Source organism: Hypomesus nipponensis, chromosome 2, assembly GCF_054491055.1.
Source record: "Hypomesus nipponensis isolate SF chromosome 2, ASM5449105v1, whole genome shotgun sequence".
Lineage (NCBI taxonomy): Eukaryota > Metazoa > Chordata > Actinopteri > Osmeriformes > Osmeridae > Hypomesus > Hypomesus nipponensis.
Window position 1 is genome coordinate 4,918,566 of NC_140362.1, and position 23,779 is coordinate 4,942,344.

The following is a 23,779-nucleotide window of genomic DNA, read 5'->3' on the forward strand; positions in this document are numbered from 1 at the left end:
TTGCAGGGGAATGAACTTTATTTAAAAAACAAAAGGTTTTGTCACACAAGGCAGAAAAGAGAAGAAAGAAAAAAAAGCTGCAAACAGCTATGAACAGCTCAACGGCCCCCTCCACGGCAGTGAAGGGGTTCTCATTACAACTGAATCAAACGAGCAGGAGAACAAGACCCACATTGTTCAGACTGTGGTGATTTTTACACTAAAACATTCTAACTGGATGATTTGAGTGTACAGTCTAAAACAAACAGATGGAGGTTTTTTGTCTCTCACAGGAACGCAGAGCCCAACACTAACACAACCGACAGTACAAAAGAAACAAGGTTTACAGCTATACAATACATTGATCGACCACTTTAAGACAGTTTAACATGTTACATTGGGCACTTTCAGGGGGTCGAGGGGAGGAAAGAAACCTTCTCCCCCCCCCAAACAAAAAAAATTGCGAGGTCCCATCCAGTTTTTTTTCTTTTTTTTATCGAAGCAACATCAAACCTGCGTGTCGAGGTAAGCGTGTCACCGGGGAATACGAAGGAAGCGATTCCCTTTAAAAAAAAGGACTCCCTTAACCATATCCCCACTCACTTTGTAATTCGCCTTGACAGTAAATCAATTCTCAAGCCTGGCCCCTTGGACTCCTACAACCCCGGGTTCTCCTCTCCCAACATTCCTCCACACATGAATCACTCCGACTCCTGGCTTCTCCGAGGCATTTCCTGCCCGGCCCTTTCTCAGTGACTCCTCTGCTGAAAGTTGGGCAGGAACGTGGCTGAGCTTTGATTTGGACCCGGAGGGAGAGAGGGAAAAGGAGATCTGGGCCTAAGACAGAGCCCAGTTCTGGGACTGGAAGGCCTGGGATCTGGCCCGCACACCCAACAAATAGAGATTTATTTCGTTGTTGTATCCCTCCAAACTGCGATTCCGTACAAAGTGTGATTTTAGTATTCAAAGTATTGTCACTCGCTGTATAAAGTATGTCCTAAGGGTGAGTTATCTGTTCAGGTTAAAGGAATACATTCTCTCTCAGATAGACATGAGCATGCTCATTAGTTCGGTTTAGCGATCACGGGACACAGAACATCACAGCTTCTTGAAGAACAACAGAGAACGTGACAATTCAAAACATCTCAAATCATCGCAGAATGAAAACCGTCAGCTTTAAAACAGTCTGCATTCAAAGTGAATTAATGGCAAAAGAAAATGTACAAGACAGCAACATTAAATGGCTTTCATAACTGTACAACTGTTGAAGTTTTCCAACGCTCTGGAACCTTCCCTGGAGCTAAATTCACCGTTTACATTTGTCACACTAGCAGACTTGTAACAACCAAAGCAGTTCCTTAGATTTAAAAGAATCACCATTCTAAATTCTCATCATATTATGTACACAACGTTTAAACATACTTTACAGAGATCACTTCACAAAGTTCACAAACGGAGTCCGGGGCTGATGGGTGAGGCTGCAGTGCTGGGGGTAACTGCTCAGGGCAGGAGGGAAGGCCTACTCTGTACAACGGCTGCAGCCCGTGTGTGTGTGCGTGTGTGTGTTTGCGTCTGCGAATGTTTGAGTGTGTGATCTCGTCCCCCTCCCCCACCTCTCAGATCAGGGCTCTTATCACCAGTCTCCCTTTGACCTGGTGGAGATAGGCTCTCTGCTCCATCTCCAGGCTCTGATCGTCCTCGCTGTCCACCGGCTCCTCCTTGACCTTGATGACCCCGTGGTGGGTGTCGGAGAGCTCCCCATTGGATCCGCCACTGCTGCTGCTGCTCAGGGTGTGCTTCCGGATCACGCCACCGGGAGGCAGCCTGTCCTCCTGCATCCGCTCGTCCCGGTGCTCCTCCTCCTCCTCGGACTCCTGCAGGTGTGCGTTGGGCTGACGTAACTGCTCGATGGACTTGGACAGCAGCTGCAGACACATCACCAGCACATTTATCCCCGGTGCTCGCAAGTCACATGCTTTTTCCTCCACAATTCATTCAACTAAACATTTGAGACCGAGTTCTGTGGCAATCGGAAGAACAACAAATGTATACATACAACAACAACAAAAAAGCACAGTTCTGTTTTCGATGTCAATCGCGAGTGGAAAGATGACACAGGTCTCCTTGACATGCAATCTGTGCTCATAGTTCATTCCTAATAAAATACAATCAAACATCAACGCATGTGCGAAAGGTCGATGAGACACCGCAACACTCCTCCTTCGACTTTACTCATATGCTGTGCATCGAATGTTCGTGTTTACTTGTTTTGTAGTTTAGCCCCATAAGAAAACATGGAAGACTATGATAAACACCGTGGCAGATGATAACGTACGCCCAACCACACTGGCTTAGAAAAGTAGGCTTGTTATAAATATTCTCTTCAACTGAGAATAAGCCTGTTTAGCTTTGTATTACTAACCTCTTTTTGTACCTCCCTTTAAAGCCGCTAAGCTCTTGTTCATTTCCATTAGCGCCCCTTATTATTGTTGCAGGTTGTTGCAGGTAGGGCCTTGCAAAACACGGTTCCACCTCCACCCCACCCTCCCCACCCCCCCGACTCCCTCTGCTGTCACCCTAGTAAAGTAATTGGGGCAATGATTCAGACATCCTTCTCAGTAAACAAGGAGAGCTCATCCGTGATTAGAGCCCATTAATAACCTCCATGTTGAGTGCGTCTCTTTGCAGTCTCATTGGCTTGAGTGCTCACAGCGGGGAAGGCTGAAGTGGTTTAAATAAAGATCCAATAACCTCTCCTTGCCTCAAAATACTCTGCCAAGTCAAAGAACACTCGAAGTGTAGTGTTGACTGTAAAAACCCCACTGACAACGAACACCCGTTTAGCCCAAGGTTTCAAACTGTTTGTGGGAATCTCAAAATGGGAACTGTAAGGAAATGATGTGTCAAATATCGCAAATATTGCAGTAAAAAAAAAAAAAAATCTACTCTGGACTCAAGTTGACTCTTTTTGGGGAGGGAGGGAGGGAGGGGGGGGGGGAGCATTAATGGTTTATAAGTGAAAGTTGCACTTGCAGAAGCTTGGTTTCCCATGGCTTATGCAAGGCCAGTGCATTGGGACAGATCAGTATGGAGGCTCACACAATGCCGCCTTTCACTCCTTGCACCACCTCACACACTCTCCTCAGCAGAATAATTACACTCCGCGGATGGCGAGGTCACCTCGGCCAGCTCTCAGAAACACAAATATTGCCACAGAGGAACAAAAGCACGAATTCTGGCCACTTTTTCCCTTCATTTGAACTTGGCTGAATTGAATTTCACAGGGTTCGCATGCGAACACCACTGATGCCTTGAGCTACGATAACAGAATTAGTGCAGGGGAAGCGTTTCTCTCTCATTTGAAGTCAGGCAGAAGTTCTTTGCTTAGCAAAAAATAGCCCCGGAATTCCAAAGAGGAACAGACCGGGACTGGCTTTGTAAACTTAAGCTACCGTGAATATACTTTTACCAAAGGCTAAAAATAGGTCTGCATTTGTGTGTAGAAAACGATTAAATCAGACTCCCTGTGGCCAAATCTCACATCAACATAATCTGTCTGAGCCCCCGTGAGGGATAGAGCTGGGTTAGAAACGGAATCTGGCAGTCAGAAACATCCCTGGTGATCTGGGTGTGGAGAGTGTTGTTGGGCCAGAACAGTACCTTATTGATGTGGATCTGCTGCTGGTATTGTTTCTGTTTCTCCAGGAAGTGCTGGTGTTGCTGCTGGATGACTAGCTGGGCCAGGGTGCTCTGGGGAAGAGGCGCAGACTGGGTCCGGTTCAAAGGCCGGTGCTTGGGCAGTTTGGGCCGACCGTTGGAGGAAGGGCGATCTTTCATGGCCAGAGGGGAGTGAGGGAGGGAGGGCATGGACCCTTGCCCTGGAACACAAAAGGAACAAGGAAGTATTGAAATCTCAGAGTCATAATATCTTCTCATAATATTACCCTTATTTAAAATAACTTTTAATAACACCTTCAATTCTCTAATACGGCACGCTATGACTTTTGGACTTTGCACGAGTTCAACGGGTCGTGCTCCCTGCATCCGTTCCCAGAATGCCCTAGCGGGGCCTAGCGTGGAGGATGACTCACCAGAGGATAGTATCTTCTGCTGCCTCATCTGCTCCTTCTGGAGGAGGTGCTGGAGGAGAGCCTGGTGGCTGGGGCTGACCTTGGTCTCCATCCCCGTCTGCAGGGGCACAGGGCCCAGGAGCTGTCCCGGGAGCCCGTGTCGGATCCCCATCCTCTCCCCAGCCTTCTCCTTCAGCCCGAGGGCAGCCTGAGGAAGGAACCAGCACCATCTCAGAACATGCAGCCAGAGCCCTTAGCCAGAGTTCCGAGAATCTCGCTGTGCATTCCGTCAAAGTCATCAAAACGTTCATGGTGGGGAGTGATGCGGTGGTTTCGTGGTTTGAACAGCTGAGAGACCCGTGCCTCATCGGAATGTGTCGGTTCGGCTAAAAAGGATCCATCACGCGCGGCCGTGTTATCAGGAGCTAAACTTGAGCGGGGCACACGGCTCGGACGTTTTAAAACGCCGTGATGAATGAGGTAATAGAGGTAGATAAGAGTCTGCCTGACACCGGACACTTAAACACAATATTTATCTTAGGGGTATAAAATCATGTGGGGTCAGGGGTGAGTGGCCTGTGGTCGTACATATTACCAGACAGCCACTGACGGCAGCTCTTTCAACGAGCTGCCTCGGAGCCGAGACAACCTCAGGACAACGTTTCCCTTTCGCGACGTATGAGTTCACGTAACGTGCAAATCCGAATGTGTCGGTGGGTGACCTGCGCGCGCGTGTGTTGTACTCACGCTGATGGGAGAGGATGCGCCGTTGAGTCCCAAGGTGATGTTGGGGAGGGAGGGGGACGTGTAGAGGCTCAGCATCGACAGCGAGCCCTCCGGCTGGAATAACCTTGGCTGGGAGGGCCAGCGCTGCATCACAGACAAGACAGGAGAGAGAGAGAGGGAGGGAGAGAGAGAGAGAGAGGGAGAGAGAGAGAGAGAGAGAGAGAGAGAGAGAGAGAGAGAGAGAGAGAGAGAGAGAGAGAGAGAGAGAGAGAGAGAGAGAGAGAGAGAGAGAGAGAGAGAGAGAGAGAGAGAGAGAGAGAGAGAGAGAGAGAGAGAGAGAGATAGAGAGAGAGGGATAGAGGGATAGAGGGAGGGAGAGAGAATAGAGAGCAAGAGAAAGGAGAGTGAAAGAAGAGAAAGTGAGAGAGAGGGCGAGAGGGAGAGCGGAGAGGGAGAGAGAGGAAGAAAGAGACAGAGAAAGAGAGGGAAAAAGAAAGTGGGAAAAGGGGGGGAGCGGGGGGCGAGAGAGAGAGAGAGAGAGAGAGAGAAAATCCCACTATGAAATCCCACTGTGGACCATTTCAAAAAGCACCAGGAGTTGCGCAATAAACTTTAATGCGGTCTGAAGGATGACGTCCCGGTTCCCAGCAGAGCTTAGGCCTGGGGGGGTTTATGACATGCCGTGAAACAGAAGCGGCGTTCAAGGTTATCAGGATCCTCGTCGAACGGCACCTCGGACGACGACGCTATCCGCTAGTTTCCCCTCGGCCCTCCAGTCTCCCTGCCCCCCTTGTTCCCCCAGTTCTCAGGCTCTACCTTCAGGCTCCCCTCCCAGAGCGCATCAGCACTGGGGCATACTTCCTGTACCCAGCAGAGCAGCATGTGGTTCGGAACCCAGCATGTGGTTCTGGAAGAGCCATGTTTATCCTCCCAGCCCCCACCAGCTCTCAGTGACCTGTATGTGGATATCCGGCCCATATTTGACCCAAGGGACCAGTTCCCTCTGAAAAAGGATACCTAATGTAACGGCGCACAAACACAACTTGCTTTTCCAACAGGCATGAGGTCTATAGGCAGCCCCTCGATCCGCCAGCAAGGTTCACGAGAGTCTCAGCTCGGACCGATGCAACAGCGGCCCTGTGTGTTTACGTTGCTAGCATGTGGGTGTCTTAGGCTACCAGCGCCTGGGATATCAATTAAGCTGCACGGTCCCCGCCTCCCCCCCCTCCCCAGGTCCCAACCTTCGCCCACAAACGTCAGACCCGTCCCTCCCTCTCCACGTCACTGGGGGTCACTGGGGGAGTTAACAGGGATGGTCAGGGGGAAACACAGCTGCTCTGGTGAGATGGTGTCATATCTCCCCCCCCCTCCCCCCGACCGGCTAGCTCTGACAGGGCTCCTGAAGAGCCGCCGGTCAGTGCCTCAGTCAGTGCCTCAGTCATGAGCACACGGAGAAACGCCTCAGAGCCACAAAATGCCCGGCGCCAGCACAGCCAAACAAACACGAGCCAGGAGAAGGGCTCGAGCCAAACGCAAGATTATTCTTTGCGTCTCGGAAATTCTCGAGACAATTCAAATAAGCTACACAAGAGAGTTTGCCGGAGTGAGAAGTGTGTTTGTTGGCAGACAATAGACTCAAGGGGTGTCAGAAATATAATCTATGGGTATTTTAGCAACTCATCTAAAGGTGTTTTTTGTGCTTTGGGAAAACATTGAGAACTAATCGTCACACACATATTGTTGTGAAAAACTATTTGAACCAATGTATAGCACTTTCTCCTGTGTTATCTTATGCCCGAGTGATACTGGTGGTGTTTTGTGGTGGTGTGTGTTGAGGCGGGTTTGTACGGAAGACATATGGGCAGAGACGGAGCTCTTAAACGTCAGTGTGGGGAGTCGTTTCCACTGGCCCGTGTCAGACAGAATGGTTATAGGCAGAGAGGGGACAGCTGTCTGTTTTCATAGCTGCACACAGCCAGCCGGGCAGGAAGGCTGGCAGGCAGGCAGGCAGGCAGGCAGGCAGGCAGGCAAACAAACAGGCCATCTTTTTTTGTTGTTGCGTTATTCCAGCATTCTCTGAGGTGTAGGAGTGCTTCGGGGAGAGTGGGGCTGGATGACTGGGTTTGGGTCTTTACCTCAGTTTTGGTGGTGGTGGGAAGAGAGGAGGGTCCGTTTTCAGCCCCCAGGGCGCTGGAGGCCCCGATTGGGGAGCTGGGGCCAGAGCCAGGGGCACTACTGGTGGGCGTAGAATCTACGGAACACAGAGGAGTTAGAAATAAACGATTACACACACACACATATATACACACAGACACACACGTGTACACACAGACACAGGCAGCAGCAGGCCCAAAACACTGTAGTGTGTGTAATTATGGTTCTAGCAGTTTTAAACGGCCATCATCATTAGCTGATGGCAGCCTTGCAGAGATGCAACCAGATCATTGGACACCAGTCGGTTTTTATATGTTTTTTTTTTTTAGATGCATTCATCTCTCAAAAACCGTGACCACTTCACATGTCGTCGAACAGGTCGTTAAAAATACAATTCTACCCTATAACGAAACATTTGTTCGGTCACGTCATGAAACGACCTCAATCCACAGAGAGTTACAGTGACAGACAACCGATCACAAAAGTGACTGAAAATGAACCCATTCCAGGACAATTCCAAATCCTTCCTATAGTTGTCCGTACCCATGAGCTCCAGGGCCCGTTTCTTGTAGGGGGTCATGATGTTGCTGTCCTTCCTCTTCAGCAGGGGGCTGCTCCTCCTCTCTGCCACCTTCTGCTTCAGCCTGGACCTCACCTTCAGGTTGGGCTCTGACGCTGAGGACAGGACAGGAGAGGAGATAGACTGGTGAACTGAGGGGACATTTCCACAAGAAACAGTCCCAACCGCAATGCTGTACACTGGTACATAATTAAGACCCAGTCGAGTAAATCTTATTGATATTGCGTATTTTAAAACAACCAATGCTGAACAAAGTGCTGAACATAGTTGTGCACCCGTCTGTGACCCACGGAGCCAAAGTAAAAAAAAAAAAAATCGAATCACGATTCTGTGCGTTCATTTAGGAATACGGCATGATTTTTGTACTTTGCGATGACGCGGCATCAATTCTCTGGGAAAAGAAAATCAAGTCTGTTTGCAGAGATTAAATGAGTCAGTATTGGGCCCATTTCCACCTCATCTGGAGTAAATTAGGTCGAGCAACACACAGGCTCTAAGTGAAAAGGTCCGCTACCTGGCACCCTGGTGACCACAGCCTGATACAGTAGCAGCCGTTAAACTCACACAAAAACATGGCAGATGTTTCAGCCGCTCCCCTCTCTCCACACTCCTAATGCAAAACAGAGATACCCAGACTCCCAGCTCACTCCACACACACACACACACACACACACAACACACACACACTGCCTCATATATTTGCATGCTGTCAAAGGTTTTTCAGGATGGATAAATAGTATCGAATTAAGTCACGGCATATCCCCGACATCCTACAGTGTTGTGCTGCACTCGCGCCTTTAATGAGTTGAAAAGAACGTCAAACGAATCAGGGCCATCACTTTGCGCAGTGTGTGTTCGTGACTAACGCTCGTTGTTGTGTCTGGGTGTGGAGGCGTGATGGTACAAAGGCCTGAGGACAGATACTGAGTCACCAGGCCAGGGAACCCTGCTAACACTCCCCATCCCCTCCCACAACTCACACCCAGACAGAGAGCTTGGCAAGGCAGATCCTGCTCCACTCGGAGGAACGCGGAGGCCCACGGCTCGACCCTCAAGTCAGGGAAACCTTCCAGCTCAAACGGAAACACCACACTTACATTTCATCCTATCAGGAAGGAAATCGGGAAAGGGCCCTCTGCAGCACAGCACAGTAGGGGAGTGGGGCTGTGGCGATGTTTACAGGGCGGACATCACACCAATGTGGTGAGACAGGGTGGAGGGGGAAGGGGGATGCTATTTCCAGCCCCTTGTCAACTGCAGCAGTGCCTCTTCCCAGCATTGACGTGACACGGACCTCTAATCCCGACGGGGGGGGGGGGGGGGGGGATGGGGGTAGAGGGAGAGGAAGAAAGGTGGAGGGGAGAGATAGATGGAGGAAGCGCTGCAGGGAGTCGTATGAATCCGCTTCACGCCCCGCTGCCCTGATTGCTTTCTATTTTTACCCGCTGCTGCCACCAACCGCCGCGATCCGCATCCCCGTCGGTCGCCACGGGAACGCTAGACAGCATCGCGGGAGACCGGGGGACTTTGGCGCTGGGTCTCCACGGAGAATGTATTCTACCCTGAGCGCGACAGGAGGGCACGGGAGCTATCTCAGACTAAGCACAGTGAGTCAGATGGCTGAGCGGTGAGGGAGTCGGGCTGGCAATCAAAAGGTTGCCGGATCGATTCCCCGCCGTGCGTGGATAAGAGCGTCTACTAAATGTATGTAAGCACAGCCTACGTGTTCAATCGCGCGGGTCATTTCATTCACAGTCTTCCGAGGCTCGTCGTTGAAGCTAACACACGCAGAATAGTGTAATGAGCCGTGGCTTTGTAACAAGTTCATAAATCGATCACTCCGTTGTTTTTTAAAGAAGCACGGCGGGGCTTTTGCACACCCCATACTAGGGCCATCGCCGCTTGAACTCTGCTACCTACGTGAGCGCTCCTGTCCATCAGGGAAGTCGTGGGGGGCTCTCAAAGAAGATATGCAGCTCGAAAACACGTTGTGCTGTACTGTGGGCCTGCCAGAACGACGCTTATCCTACGTTCCCTTAAGTTGCGGTACCAGCGTTGTGTCTTTACTTAGTAAGACCTGCATTGGGCTTATCATTTCTGGGAAGAAATGTTTCGTTTTTTAGAGAGACCTAAAGTTGGAGACAGCGTGATCTGGCTTAGGCCCAGCTTTGCAAAAGCCCTGTCCTTCCGGATTCACGGGCTATTTCTATCCTCCGGGCCTGCAAGCTGCAAGACTTACAGTACTCAATCTCTTATATTCTATTACGATTGAAATAAGCACATTTTATATCACCACCACAGGGGGGTTCAAAAAGAGAGCGACCTAGCCTGAGGTTTATCAAATATTCTTGTTTTAAAACAGCTTTAAAATCCATCACTGCACCTGCTGGCTGCAAGCCGTTTGGTAACTGGGTCAAGACTAGGGAGGGTGTCGCACCTCTATGCGGCTAAGCAGGGTCTATTCTTGCCGCTGGCTATCACATGCTTTAGGTCCACTCTATTCTAGTTGTTGGACATGGTACAAAGAGGATACATGGCAAGTAAACAAGTTTATCACGTGAAAGTCTTTCTTTGGATGGAGCAAAGTAAAGGGCATCTCCACAATCATGTGATTCAATGAGGATAAATGAAGTATTATAAAAGATAAATATAGTTGGGTTCTCTGTTCTCTGAGGATTCAGAGAGGACACACTGTGGTTGTTTGTTGGGTGGATATATCTGTATCATCGGTTTTTCTAGATAGATATATACAGTACATTGATATAAAACTGTGGCCAAGAAACGACAATGAATTCCCCAGCTTTACAAGCGGCGCTAACGTTGCTGCATGCTCTCTGCTTTGTCTTATTTCCCAGAGCAAAACAAAATCCATAATTAATGGTTCAGGAAATGGCGCTCAAAATGTCTAAATCAAAGACCCGAATGTTGCTTTCAAGGACATGCATAACACATGCTGTTTTAAAAATACAAAGTAAGGGTTTTTTACTGAATCAGTGTTGTTTTGTAGGTGGGGATGGTTTTATTCAACAAATCTACACCTCTGGGTCAAACACAGCAAATATGACCAAGATTGAAAGCGCATCCTAAAAGAAATTGCCTCAAGTTTTGTGTGCTCGATTGTAATCCCACCCACCCCCCCTCCCCCCAAAAAAGTGTCAGTTGCTCTAGCCAGATTGAGTGCGCCTCAGTCTGCAGAATGCAAAGTCATCTGCACTTCTTTAGGGATATCTGTGTTTAAGCAAACAATACTGTCTTAGTTTATCCTGCCTGCTCCACTCCTCTAACTCTGCAACACCTGCCAATCAGCTATCAGAGACAGAGCGTGGGTCCAGGAACAACAGCAGCTTTGTGAGTCCCCTTCGCGTGCCAACCGTTGGAGCACTTTAATGAAGACAGACAGGAAGTGGGAGACGGGGGCCTTGCACAGGAAATGACCACATATAGATTCTGGAATCCAAAGGCCAGGAAATGTTTTTATACTGTTTTCTTCTTTTTTTTATCAATGCATACTGCAAGACTTGCTGCCAGAGATTGGGTGATTATATGCAGTGATTAAAGTAAGATCAATAGGAACATTAATTATCATTGCTGTCAAATGTTGGTCGGGGCTTGCTTTATACTTGCAATGTCTTTGATCTTGCAGAAGACAAACTTGTCCTAAACGTGCCGGTAATAGTCTGCCTCCTAACATAAATGTAGGTTTGATTTGGTAAACCCTCTTATTTTGGAAGGACCATTGAATTACAAACTGGTTATTTGGACTGCGGCCACTCCTTACCTCCTGGGTTCATAGGCAGCTTTCCAGACAAGAAAAAAGAGAGAACGAGCGCTAGAAAGAAAAAGACATAGCTTGAAAGAGAAAGAAAGCTGGAGAGCGAGAGAAAGAAACTTGGGAAAGAGAGGGATATTGCTCTGTGCTGAGGCAAATGCTCAAAAGAGTGATCAGAACCTGTCTACTTTCATACGCCAGTTAAGCAATAGTTAATTTTACAAGAGAGAAATGATCTTTCCATCATCTGAAGTTCTGACAACATAAAGATGTACTTCCTGCTGCCTGATCAAAAAAATTAAAAAAATCTATATACATAGCAAGCCAGCCCTGAAGTAAAGTCATTAACCGTGTCTCATCAATGTTTACCACTGTAATTCAATTAGTCTTAACTTGGAAGGGGGAAAAAAATGACATTCTATGACTTCACAGCAGAATTATGAACAGTTTTAGTTTGGCAAGCACTTGTCCCAGAGAGAACCAAGAGGGAGGTAAAACTGTGTGTTTATCCAGGCCTCCCAGGAGGTCACCACAAACTCTAAACTAACAAACCTGAGCAGCTTTTTGGTGAGAAGTTGTGTGTTTTCCAAACAGTTTGTGAGGCCTATAACTCAAGACAAATTAAACCCCTTTAATTCTTCCATTTACTATTAAACCGTTAAAGTTTGTAGGGCCCTACTTTTGTCTTAGAAGTCAGAAAAAGAGTTCAAGACTTTGTTAAACAATAGCTAGACTTCTTTTTTCATACAAGGAATATTTCACATTAATCTGATCAGGAATTATAGGAGTAATAGTAGCTTTTTATGTAAGTCTAGTTTAGTGCTTGAGGGTGAAATGAGAGGTTACAATTCTGAATGCTGTTTCTGCTTTGGCATCCTGGAGGTGCCCTAAAGGGGTACAGGGGGGCAGGCCAGGATCAGGGGTCAGGATGGCCCGGGTCAAGGGTCAGGATGAGCCTAGCTGATGTCATTAGCAGGTCATCAGCAACCTCAGGAAACTCTCCATGGATATGCAGACCTCTTGATTGACATAGGTCATGCCGCATTCATTGTATTAATAACCCATTCATGCTAATTGCAACAATCTCCAGGCCATAGTGATTATGTGTGTGTGTGTGTTTGTCTATGTGTGTGAATAGTTGGATGTATACATAGCTGTGTGGGTTCTCGTTTGTGTGTGTGTGAGTGTGTGTATACAGAACATGAGCAGATAACTTTGAGGGACTTTATGTGTGTGCGTGTGTGTGTACGAGTGTGTGTTTTGGGTGTTTGAGGAGGGTAGCTGAAGTACCTGTCTTCCTGAGGGGGAAGTCGTCTTGGGGGAAGGGCAGGGTGTACTGGCAGGTGGGGGATGTCCTTCCCAGCGGAGATGAACTCTGGTCCAGAGAAGTGTGGTGGGAGGAGCTGGACACAGCACACACACACACACACACACCAGGTCATTGAAAACACACACAGGATTGCCCTCCAAATGTTTCCCAATTCCTAGTAGTAGTGGCCAGTAGCCAGTTAACGACACAACAACAGATTGTTTTCACGATTCACAGAGATCATTTCCGAGTGGCCAGTCGACCACACGGTAACTACAGTTTAAATGGACGCTGGCTTCCTCCCATGACTAACATCCCCAACGTGTATTCCCAGCTCAGTACTTACGTGTACCAGAGCTTGGCGTGGTGAATGGCAGCGTGTGCCGTGCCGTTGCTGGAAGGATCCTTCGCTGATTTGCTCAACAGAAACTCTTGGAGTTTCTGCTTGACCTCGGTACTGGCCACTGCACCTGTGAGACCAGAGGTCGGAGCCACAGGGATTGGGGTTACCCTAGGGCTCAGGTGACATCAGAAGCCTAAATCTGATACATCCACATGGATTATCGGTCTTTTTTTATATTGTTGTGAAACATTACTCGATGATAAGCCACGCCATAACTCACACCCAATATAAACATGGAAGGTAAGTAAGTATAAGTCTATTTATTTTCACAAGACTTCATGTCAATGAGTGTCTATATTATAGAAACATCCCCCTCTGGTGGCCAGACAGAACACTGCATTGGAGCAGCCATAAACTCGGAAGTGTGAAATTGTAAAGTTAAGAAAACAGGAAGGATTGACCCATGAGTGGCAATTTGAGCCTTCCGAGAGTCTCCTTCCAATCGACATTTCAGTATCTACCAGACGTCGGCTTAAGCAGCGAGGTCTGGCCGCGAGACGGCCCGGTTTCGCCGGGCCCCAGTTCGGGGCGGCGCCACGTGACGTGGCAGGGCGGCGGTGGCACGGCGGTGGTGAGCTCTTACTCTCTCGGGTGCGCTCCTTGCCTCTCAGGCTGAGGCTGAGGACGTGCTGCTCCCTCCTGTGTCTCTCCAGCTCCTTCTCCTGCTGGCTCTGCTGCTGCTGCTGCTGCTCTAGTCGGCGCTCCTTCTCCACCAGCTCCTGCTGCTGCTTCATGACCTGCAGCTCCTGCTGGAGCTACACACACACGCACACGCACACATTTACATACACGTAAATATACACGCATACACACACGCGCACACACATACACGTATGGACACAAACACGCATCCAGAAACACACACACGTATGCACACAGGCAAACACACACACACACACGTCCAAGGCACGCACACGTATACACCGTCAACACAGAGGCCACTTAGGATAGCCCAGCTGGCCAGCACAGGCAGCAACGTTCTAACGTCGACACCCTTTTCTGTCGACTGGACTGGACTGGAGCCCGGCATGTGTGACTGCGCTGTGGTGGGGGTGTGCGGTCGTTATGTGCGGCCGGCGAGCGCTGCGTGCCGTCCTGACCTTGAGGTGCTCCTGGAGCTGGGCCTGGTGCTGACGGGTCAGGTTCTCATGCTGCTTCTGGAACTCGCTGATGAGCAGCTGTTTCTGGATCTGCTGCTGCTTCTGAATGAGCAGCAGCTCCTGCTGCAGCTGCCTCTCCCACAGGCCCGGGTCCGAGCCTGGCCCCAGCATCCTCAGGTCTGTGCGCAGGTCCAACGGGGACACGGGTTCGACAGCCGACGGTACCTCAGGCTTGATATCCACTGTGAGACGGACAGAGAGAGAGAAAGGGGGGAGGGAGGGAGGGAGGGAGGGAGGGAGGGAGGGAGGGAGGGAGGGAGGGAGGGAGGGAGGGAGGGAGGGAGGGAGGGAGGGAGGGAGGGAGGGAGGGAGGGAGGGAGGGAGGGAGGGAGGGAGGGAGGGAGGGAGGGAGGGAGGGAGGGAGGGTGTTGAAGGCCAATGTTATAAGAATTTCCAGTGATGGCCTTTTGATCTGTATTATGTAACCGTTTATGACTACAGTTTATAATATTCAGAGTAGTACTTTACACATGACTGGGTATGATGTTGTTTAGGGCTGGGGGAACCGGAGAGATGCTCTAAAGGAGGACAACGTTAGGAACCCTGCCAGCGGAGAGAGGGAAGGGCTGAGGGGAGGAGGGGCAGGAAGCAGGGGAGAGGAGCGGAGAAACACTGCCCTCTTTCCTCTCGTGATCCTCACCAAGCCCTCCATCATATTAGCTTCTATAAACAAACGGAAGATCAAATCCCTGCTTGCTGCCCCCTGGGGGAGCCCGATGGAAGCTTCTCACGGCATGTCGTTTGAGCGGTCGTTTCAAGTATTTACATAAAATGCCCCGTCTGTTCCCTGTACTGTAAATAAATAACAGGCTTTCCGAGCTGCGGTTCACCTTGACATCGTGTAGACATCACAATGTCTTCCATAAAACATTCAAGGAGAATTTGTGTGTGTGTTTTTTCGACCCGGTGTTTGTTTGTGTGTTCCTGCTCGAGTGTTCCAGACTTCTCCAGGGCTACATCAGGGAAGATTGCCTTAGTCTTCTCTGACCTGCACCCGATTATAAGTAATAGCTTGGTACAAAGAGACAAGGCATTCCCTTGGTCTGCTGGCCCTAAATATAGCCTATTCCATAGAGGAAATCAATAGACACTTTAGACGATAGAGGACAAGGCTACTCCATCTTTCAATCCCAGAGAGGAGGGTTAGCAATACTGCTTCAATGCTCCCTCACCAGGGGCTATAAATGACAACAAGCTTTCTATTACAGCGGCTCATCTCTCTTCCTTTACACTGGAGCAATAACAAGAGGTGCTGTGCTCCGATAAAACATATACCCGCTGTCGTGGTTTTCATCCTCGGAACACGGTTTGGGTCTCAAACAATGTGACGTAACGCCGGGAGAAAATGGTACAAATTGTACGGACATTTATGTCTCGTCCATATTTAGTCTGAAAGACAAATATTCAAACCTACTTAAAATGCCAGCGGCGGAGGAGAGATTTATTGAGGGCATTCATTGCCTTAATCTCCTCAGGGGTCACATTTGGGAGCACAAACACAGGCAGTGTTAGAGCAGCACCTGTTCACAGAGAGCCTGAGAGGATTCCCGACACAGTATGTGACTCTCAGCATGTTGACACCAGGGACACAGCATTTGGTGGGCCTCGGCCCCTCACATTTGTAAACCCCATAAAGCTGGCCCCTTAAAATGCCTGGTCAGAGATTAAACCTAGCATAACAAATAGCCTGCTTATCAATTAACAACATACCTTTCCCCGCACTCTGATAATGTGAAACATATTGCCGCCCGTTTTGTTTTTCGAGAAGCAGGCTGCTTTTAATTGCCACCGTACCGTCTGTGTGTGTGTGTGTGTGTGTGTGTGCGCACAGCAGTGATGATTATAAATAGCAACATAAAAGCAAGTGGTGCAATCCTGGGCTATGACAACCCCCACACCCTATCCACCACCCTAACTTGCTGCTGCCATGGTAACGCTGGCGACATAATTATGTCTCCCTTCTCGCAGATATTGAGTCTCTCTGCGTGTTGTCTTCCTTCCTGCTGAAGCTTGGTGACATGGTGGGTATTATATCATCCTTTGGTGTCTCCTTATGTAAGACAACCAGGAGTTGATCAACAGAAAGAAAAGCCTCATCAAACATTTATGCAACAACAACAACAAAAAAACACCTGCAATAAAAAAGGAAGCTGGCTATACAGAGGAGAGGTGATTTAATGTCTTGTGCAAAGAGGGAAGACAGCAGGGGAAATCCACGCATAGCGGAGCATTCTCTCCCTTTCCGTCCCTCTCTGTCTTCTCTCTCCCTCTGTCTCTCCCTCACTCTGCCGCTCTCTTTCTTTCTCCTGCTCCTCCTTTCTCTCTTTGTCCCTGTCTCTTTCCCTTTTTGTCATTCTCTCTCTCTCCGCCCCTCTTTCTGTCTCCCTCTGTCTGTCTTTCTCCCTCTCCTTCTTTCTCTCTGTCCCCACCTCTTCCTCTCTGCCCCTCTCTCTCCCTCCCTCCCTCCCTCTTTCTCTCTCTCTCTCTCTCTCTCTCTCTCTCTCTCTCTCTCTCTCTCTCTCTCTCTCCCTCTCTCTCTCTCTCTCTCTCTCTCTCTCTCTCTCTCTCTCTCTCTCTCTCTCTCTCTCTCATCTCTGTCTCTCTCTCTCCTCCTGTTCTAAAAAAAGCCTTGGTTAAATGACAGAGGAGTGAGGCAGCGAGTGCAGCCACCTGTAGCACAGACCTTCCTCTAGTGACAGGGAATATTAATCTTGGCTTGTAAGTACTTGACAAAGGACTCTTTTGTAGCACTCAGGCACAGTTCCAGGAGCAACGTTGAACCTGTGAACCGGCGAAGGCTCTGTGAGTCAGACAGGCCCAACGCTGCTCTAATGGAGCTACATATAGCATCAAAAACACCTGCTGGTTGGGAGGGACCGCCACTGCCATGTCTAATTAATCTCATATTTCATTCTGAATCCCTCGCTGTGACTGGCATTAAGACGCTCCACTTTCATCTAAAGGATCAAGCTGGGGCTCCAATCAGAACGTCGTGACGAGTAGAGAATGTGGAATGTCTGCCTCCGAACTTAAGGGGGAGGAGAGCGCGGCCAGACCTTTTGCGGCCCCAGGGTGGAGGAAATGACCCTTGAGGGAGGCAGAACGGCCTGTTGTGCAGGTTCTTTTCCCCATTCCATCGTCACATGACTGCGAGCAGACCATGTCCCACTTCTGAAAGGTAATGAGGGTAGACATTGTTTTTCGGCTTCAAAGAACATTCTCCCTGCAACCCTGCTTTGCTGGCCTTTCGGACGTTGTGTTCTTTGTTGCGTGTGTCTAGATTGTTTGCGAGATCATGGACTGGATCCGATTCACCGACAAGTCATCAAAATGCCATGAAGAGTAAATAACTAAAAGACAGATCAGCATGCATCCATTTAAAGAGCAACATCACATGTTGTCATTAAAATAGGCCATGTCACTAATTTTAGGATTCATCAACTCTTGCACGATGAGAACCAAAACTAAGATCTTCTGTTGATGTGTGTACCACCACCAGCTGAGGCTGAGGAGAATACGGAACCACCAGTAACCAGCTAAATATAATTTAAGCTTTTCAGAGCAAGGTCTTAATATAGACAATGTGAGAAAGAGTGTCACACCAGTGAGGCCGCCTGCTCGATTTAACAAGGGTAAAAAAGAAAAGCCCTGTGCTGCATTTACGTAACGGGGGGGGGGGGGGGGCTTTTGAAACAAACGCACGATGTGGCAACACAGTCGTCTGTTCCAACCGGCCCAGTCTCACTACAACACACTGTTAAACCTGCCAGTTCGCGTTTCCTAGAGGGAAAGTGAGAGTTCCTCCGATTGGCGGAGCGCTAGCTTGAGGTGTCACGGGGCTCTGGTAAATAGGAGATTTATGAATGACAGGTCCCAATTTGTTTTTAGCACCAGGGAGTGACAAGCACCCTGTCCCATGCCTGAATTCCTCCATCACGGAGTACTGGCCAAGGGGGGTTAGGGTGACGCATGGACGGGGAGCACTCATACTGTCCCGTGTGGCCACGCTGCTGCTCTCCTTGAAGGGGGTTTATTTCTATAGCAGATTCGTCTCTCATTAGCCATCACGGCGGTTAGGGAGACGATCACAGCCCCTTAATTTGAGATGTTGGATGGCTGTCTTTTTTTACCCCTCTGGCCACATTAGCGCCTTCCCACACGAAGGAGAGAATAGAACGACATCACCAACTAGAGGAGTGTTACATGTGACGAGACTGATATGTGTCGGACTTGGACTTCTTCCCATCTATTCTAATAATAACAGTCGGGAAGGCTGTGACACTTGTGCCAAGTTAGATTCTGCAGTTAGATATCTGACTGCTGTCTTGTGTAATTTGCACAGCACAGATTATATAAGTATGCCAGTCGGAATACAGCCCTCAACATCAAAACACATGTAATCCTTAAGGTACTGTCGTTTCATGGTATTTAGCTTACAGTAGCTACATGAAATGTTGTTATTAGCAACATTACTGGTATCAAATACCAGTGTCGGCTGACGTTACAAAACAACCTAACAACAGCAAACAGACTAATCAGAAGTATTTTTCAACTCCCTTTTCCAAGTAGCATAAATAGAAACGGAGAGTTGCAGAAGATGTTTCAGGGCAAAAATAGACTTCGCTTCGGCCTGCAATGTGGCGCTGGATCTCTCATTAAGTGCCTTGTTATTTTGGGCAGCTGGTATGTCTAAAGCAGGAAACGGGCCTTTATTTTAAGTCTCAGGCTCGTCCTTGTAGCTAAGCCAGAGCTGGGGGCTGCAGGCTATCTGCTAACAAAGAGAGCGGGGCCCACGAAACACCACGGGCCATTCCACAGGGGAAGCTTGACTGATACCTTCCTATCCAGTCTTAGGCCCGCCACCTCCCTGACAGACATTAACACACAGCTCTGTAACAACAGATAGAAAGTCATTGCCAAGATGGAGGGCAGTGTCTGGCTGCGCACAGACATAATATCACAGGGTGTATGGTCATTTGACTATTCAGTCTTAAGAAGGCATGAAACGTCAAAACCACATACTTTGCGATGAGAGTCAATCATTTTCACTGAAAGACTGTAATCAACTAGGGAAAAAAAGGAAAAAAGAACTCATCTCTAAACAAAACACTCTGAAGCCTCCTTTCTGTCCTCCTGGTTTTCCATAGTGACAGGAAGGACTCGAGTTAAAGAGCAGAACAGCAACATGGGGGATTAGTCATGACCACGCTAAACACAACTTCCATATGATAAAGACATCTAAGAAAACCTAGTGGCCGGCAAACATAAGGGAGCGCCAAGGCATGAAAACCAAATCGACCCCTCGAATGCCGCATAGCAATATGTCATTTTGTTGTAAACACATAGTAGTACCTACTTAATGGGACAATTAAATTCAAATTACTCAGTAACAATGTAAATGTAACATGTCATTGTCGGTCTATTGACCACACAGACACTGAATAGGACACAATTATGGCTGAAGCAGAGAGAGAGAGAGAGAGAGAGAGAGAGAAGGGGGGGGAGGGGGGGGGGAGAGAGAGAGAGAGAGAGAACAGGGAGTGATGAAAGGCGGACATGAGAGACGCAGCATTGTTTGTCTTTGTTCTTCTGCAATGTTCCCTCTTGAAAACATCTGACATCGCATGCCGCTGTCTGATTAGTGGTGCCTGTGAATGAGGCAGCAAGAGCCCTGGCTCTTTGTTACTCCCTACCCTTTGAGAGATTCCTGCTACCTACGCTACCTCATCAAAAATATAAAAATGAGATGTTCTCTCCGCAGTGTGAGCTCGGTCTGTTGAAACATGAAAGCCAGGGAGAAGGGCATTAGATAAAGGCTCAGCGTAAGAGGGGCGATTGAACGAGACTTTATGAATATTGTCCATAAGCACCACTTACAGCACTGGACCACTGAATATCCTTTATCTTTGTCAAGACGCACAAGTGGGTAGACAGTGATGTGGGGGTTCATATTTGTGACCAAATGATTGGTCAAACATATCGTCATTCGGTCTAAACCGAAAGGAGCAACAGTGATGCGTCTCCCATGCTTCCACAGTAACACCATAGAAGCGTGTAACAACAGAATATTTAGACGGACAATATGATCAACAAGTCATAGTGTAAGGAGAAACTGAGAACCGCTAAAAGAGGTTTACAGCAGCATTCATGTATAGACCTAAGCACTGTTATACTGAGAGTGCTGAGGTGGAATGATAACGTCGAGCTGCCTAATCTTAGCAGACTAATGCCATAAGCTGAAAATAACCCACCTAAGAATAGCTGACCCACAGAATAAACAAGAAGCCTGAATTTGAGCACTTAAAATATCTGTTGTTTGGCAGATTAGGTTATGCGGCTGGAAGAAAAGCCGGTGTTGAAACCCAATATTCTTGTTCATTTATTGACCTGGAGAATTGGCAGAGAACACATTTCTACTCGGGCTCAGCCCTTTTCTCCAATTAGGATTTACACTGGCCATGTCTAGTCTGAAATCTTACAGCAGTAAATGTTTCGTGGTCATAGGATGTAATTCACAATACATGATTAGCATTAGCAAAATATCCAGCCCAACAAATACTGGAACGTTACATAAAATACAGAAATACTGCTATTCTAAATTTCATAACTAGCACTGTGTCTTAGAGATGAATTTAAGGCTGAGTGTAAATGACTCAAGCGTATCTCTGGTGTTTGCCAGAGGTGGAAGAAGGATCATTGAGAAAACCTTCATCAGAAGGAGTGCTTGTGACACCCCCACTGACAACACAGAGTGCATGACTCAAACAGCCTTCTTGTCCTTTAAACACACTTCCCACCATACATAATGGCATTTCAATACCTTCCCACAACACCTTTCTACAGCCTAGGACCAGTTTTAGGGAGGGGGACAAGTGCATATTGAACAAGCACAGGTGGAACAATTAAAAGAACATTCGAGTGACTCAGATTATACAGTCAACAGGCATTACTCACACTGATGTCAGCTTTCGCATTCTCTCCAATTAAATTCTGGGGTTAAAATAGAAGCCTCATTGTCCCCGGTAAACACAGAGATAACCTGTTTGATGTTCACTTTATATTTTTGTCATGGTATTTCCTGTTACCAGACAGGCGTGGAACTGGAAGCATGCAAACACAACATCCCTTTAATGCTTCCCTTCGTATCAATGTAACAATTTAAATAAATAATCATGAGAATTACATTGTTATTCCTCAGCTGACAATGAAACAGTCCCGAGCAGACAGATGAATAAAGCTGCGTAAATCAAAATTCTGACTTTTTCTACTGAACCAGTGAAGGCATAACTGTTTGACATCATCCATAACCCACTAAAACTGAGACACTGACAAGATTAAGATCATTCACTGTAAAATCATGCAGCCCATCGAATGATTAAATACCTGGATACAGAAAGCAGTGCCTGATCATACGGCGTTGCTGAGCTGAGAAGTTTGGAGCTCTCTTTTCACAGAGGGGTAGAGAGACAGACTGCCAGAGTGGAGAGTTGAGACTACGAAACAGAGCGAGAACGAGTGCCAGAAAGAGTCAGAGAGGGTGGGAAAAAAGGGAGAAGGAGACAGGGAGATGAGGAGATACTGGAAAGGGAGACGGAGGAAACGAGAGATGCGAAATGGACGCGTAAAAGAGAGAGAGATAAATCCGTTAGAAGTAGAGACACCGGGTAGTCTGGTCACCTGAGTTGTTCACGTTGTGCATCTTGCTCTGGCCGAGCAGCTGCTGTGGTCCAACGAGTCCTTCTGTTGTGGAGAAACTCGACTCGCCCTCGTAAATCGTCTGCAGCATACTCCAGTCAGCGCTCGGGTCTCATCGCAAGCCCAGTGCTTCCTGTCACCAAGAGCCAACCCTCAGCCACTCAGGGGAAAGACCGAAGCTCTCCCTTCCTCTGACTTCTCCTCTGAGACAGAGCTCTCGATGCAGCGCACTAACCACACACTCCCTCTGCTCTGCAAGGCTTCCCCCCCTCTTTCTGTGCCTTGACTCAGGCTAGTACCTACTCTGACTGGGTTAGTGGAGAAATGACAAGTCCTGCCTGCCTGATACTTGCCTTGTAACACTGAGCTACTACCCTCCTATGTGCCTTATCTCTCTCTCTCGCTCTCTCTCTCTCTCGCGCCTGCCGTCTCTTACTCTCTCAGTAAAATGTCAGAGCGTAGAGCCTGTGTTCCTGTAGAAAATGTAGAGTTGGGTTGCTAGGAGAGCCAAGTGTTGTGTGTCGAACACTTCGCCAAGCAGTAATGCTAGCCAGGGAGGGTGCAGGCTTCATTTGCATGTGAATCAACAACAGTGTGCCCCACAGGTGACAGAAATAGAACAATGGCCGGCCCTGGCTAAAAATAGGTCAGGCGAGGCGAGGGGATTGGAGCAGCATTGATGCGTTTAAAAATACCACACCAAACACAGCTGTCTTCTTCTGCTCCAGCCAGAAGGCTTGTCTCCTGACTGCTTCTCTGCAGATGGAGGCTTGATTTCCTCCCTTTCTCTCTTTGTCTATTTATCTCTCTTAAGGCACTCACACATATACATGTATTTATATATATACATATATATACATATATACATATATACATATATATATATATATATATATATGTATATATGTATATATATATATATATATATATATATATATATATATATATATATATATATATATATGTACAGTTTGTGTGTGTATGCTGTGTATATTTAGATATAGAAGCAAAAAAAAAGAGAAAAAGGATACTTTCTCTCTTTGTCTATTTATCTCTCGGCACTCACACATATACATGTATTTATATATATACATATATATATATATATATTTTGTGTGTGTATATGCTGTGTATAATTAGATATAGAAGCAAAAAAAAGAGAAAAAGGATAGTTATGTATATATAGCTTTACGATCTTTAACTCATTGCGTCTGTTGCTCAGTACACAGTCTTGGCATCGAGCTCATTTTATCCTCCTCATGATTCTCCCCTGACAAATGATTCTATCTATCTCCAAAGGTCTGGCGATAACATCCAAACGTAACACATCTCTCGTTTCTAGGAGCGACAACACATTAATCTCATAGCAAAGCCTGCTTTCTCAAAAGCTGGAAAAAAACTGTCTTCAGGGAACATTACCCATCTTGTAGGTACAATAACGGATCACAAAGCTGATCACAACGGTCTACCGTTGACAACATCCACCAACACGTGAAATGTGCCAGGTCCCCTTGGACCCCCTGACTATGTAAACGGTGTCCCATGAACACCCTGATGCAGTGCCCCGGCACCAGCCCCACCCAGCCCCACGCAGCCCCACGCAGCCCCACGCAGCCCCACCCAGCCCCACGCAGCCCCACCCAGCCCCAGGCCTTAACTCAGCATTAGAGAGCAGAGATCACTGTGTATCCAGGCCACCAACACTCCTCTCTAAGGCAGGATGATGAATTAACGGTTTGTTTCCCAATATTATACAAAGTTAGAGCGTCATAATGTGGGGACAGCCTGAATAGCCTGTGACCGTAAAGTATCTCTCCTATCATGATGGAGTAGACAATGTACCACTATCTACTGTAGTCCATGTTTTACTAAGACATTAACAATTCTATCACAGGAGTCCTACATTGCTAGGTTTGTCAAACGAAACGTTAGAA

At 47.8% G+C, this 23,779-nt stretch overlaps 1 protein-coding gene across 3 annotated transcripts; it reads right to left on the bottom strand.

Moving 5' to 3' along the window:
* hdac9b (histone deacetylase 9b) lies at positions 1-22,381 on the bottom strand. 3 transcript variants are annotated; one of them, XM_084703019.1, is made up of 11 exons: positions 21,828-22,381; positions 14,091-14,332; positions 13,574-13,745; positions 12,934-13,057; positions 12,569-12,681; positions 7,473-7,604; positions 6,911-7,026; positions 4,797-4,919; positions 4,071-4,257; positions 3,640-3,857; positions 1-1,904 (listed from the first exon to the last, which is right to left on the bottom strand). In XM_084703019.1, exons 1-11 carry the CDS (start codon positions 21,934-21,936, stop codon positions 1,596-1,598), a joined length of 1,845 nt encoding a protein of 614 aa, XP_084559145.1. In that variant the 5' UTR covers positions 21,937-22,381; the 3' UTR covers positions 1-1,595. The 3 variants fall into 3 exon arrangements, with proteins under 3 accessions (XP_084559145.1, XP_084559137.1, XP_084559153.1); XM_084703011.1 differs by having other exon boundaries at positions 12,934-13,064; positions 13,572-13,745; XM_084703027.1 differs by lacking the exon at positions 21,828-22,381 and adding an exon at positions 21,534-21,815 and having other exon boundaries at positions 12,934-13,064; positions 13,572-13,745.
* Positions 22,382-23,779: the final 1,398 nt, after the last annotated feature.

What these genes read in the sequence shown, in the direction of transcription:
- hdac9b (XM_084703011.1), bottom strand. Translation starts at nt 21,936, where the DNA reads ATGCTGCAGACGATTTACGAGGGCGAGTCGAGTTTCTCCACAACAGAA. An exon ending in AGGAGCGCACCCGAGAGAGT is followed by an intron (nt 13,065 to 13,571) that starts AAGAGCTCACCA and finishes CCGACCTCTGGT; the next exon opens with CTCACAGGTGCAGTGGCCAG. An exon ending in ACGGGCCCTGGAGCTCATGG is followed by an intron (nt 7,027 to 7,472) that starts GTACGGACAACT and finishes TGTGTTCCGTAG; the next exon opens with ATTCTACGCCCACCAGTAGT.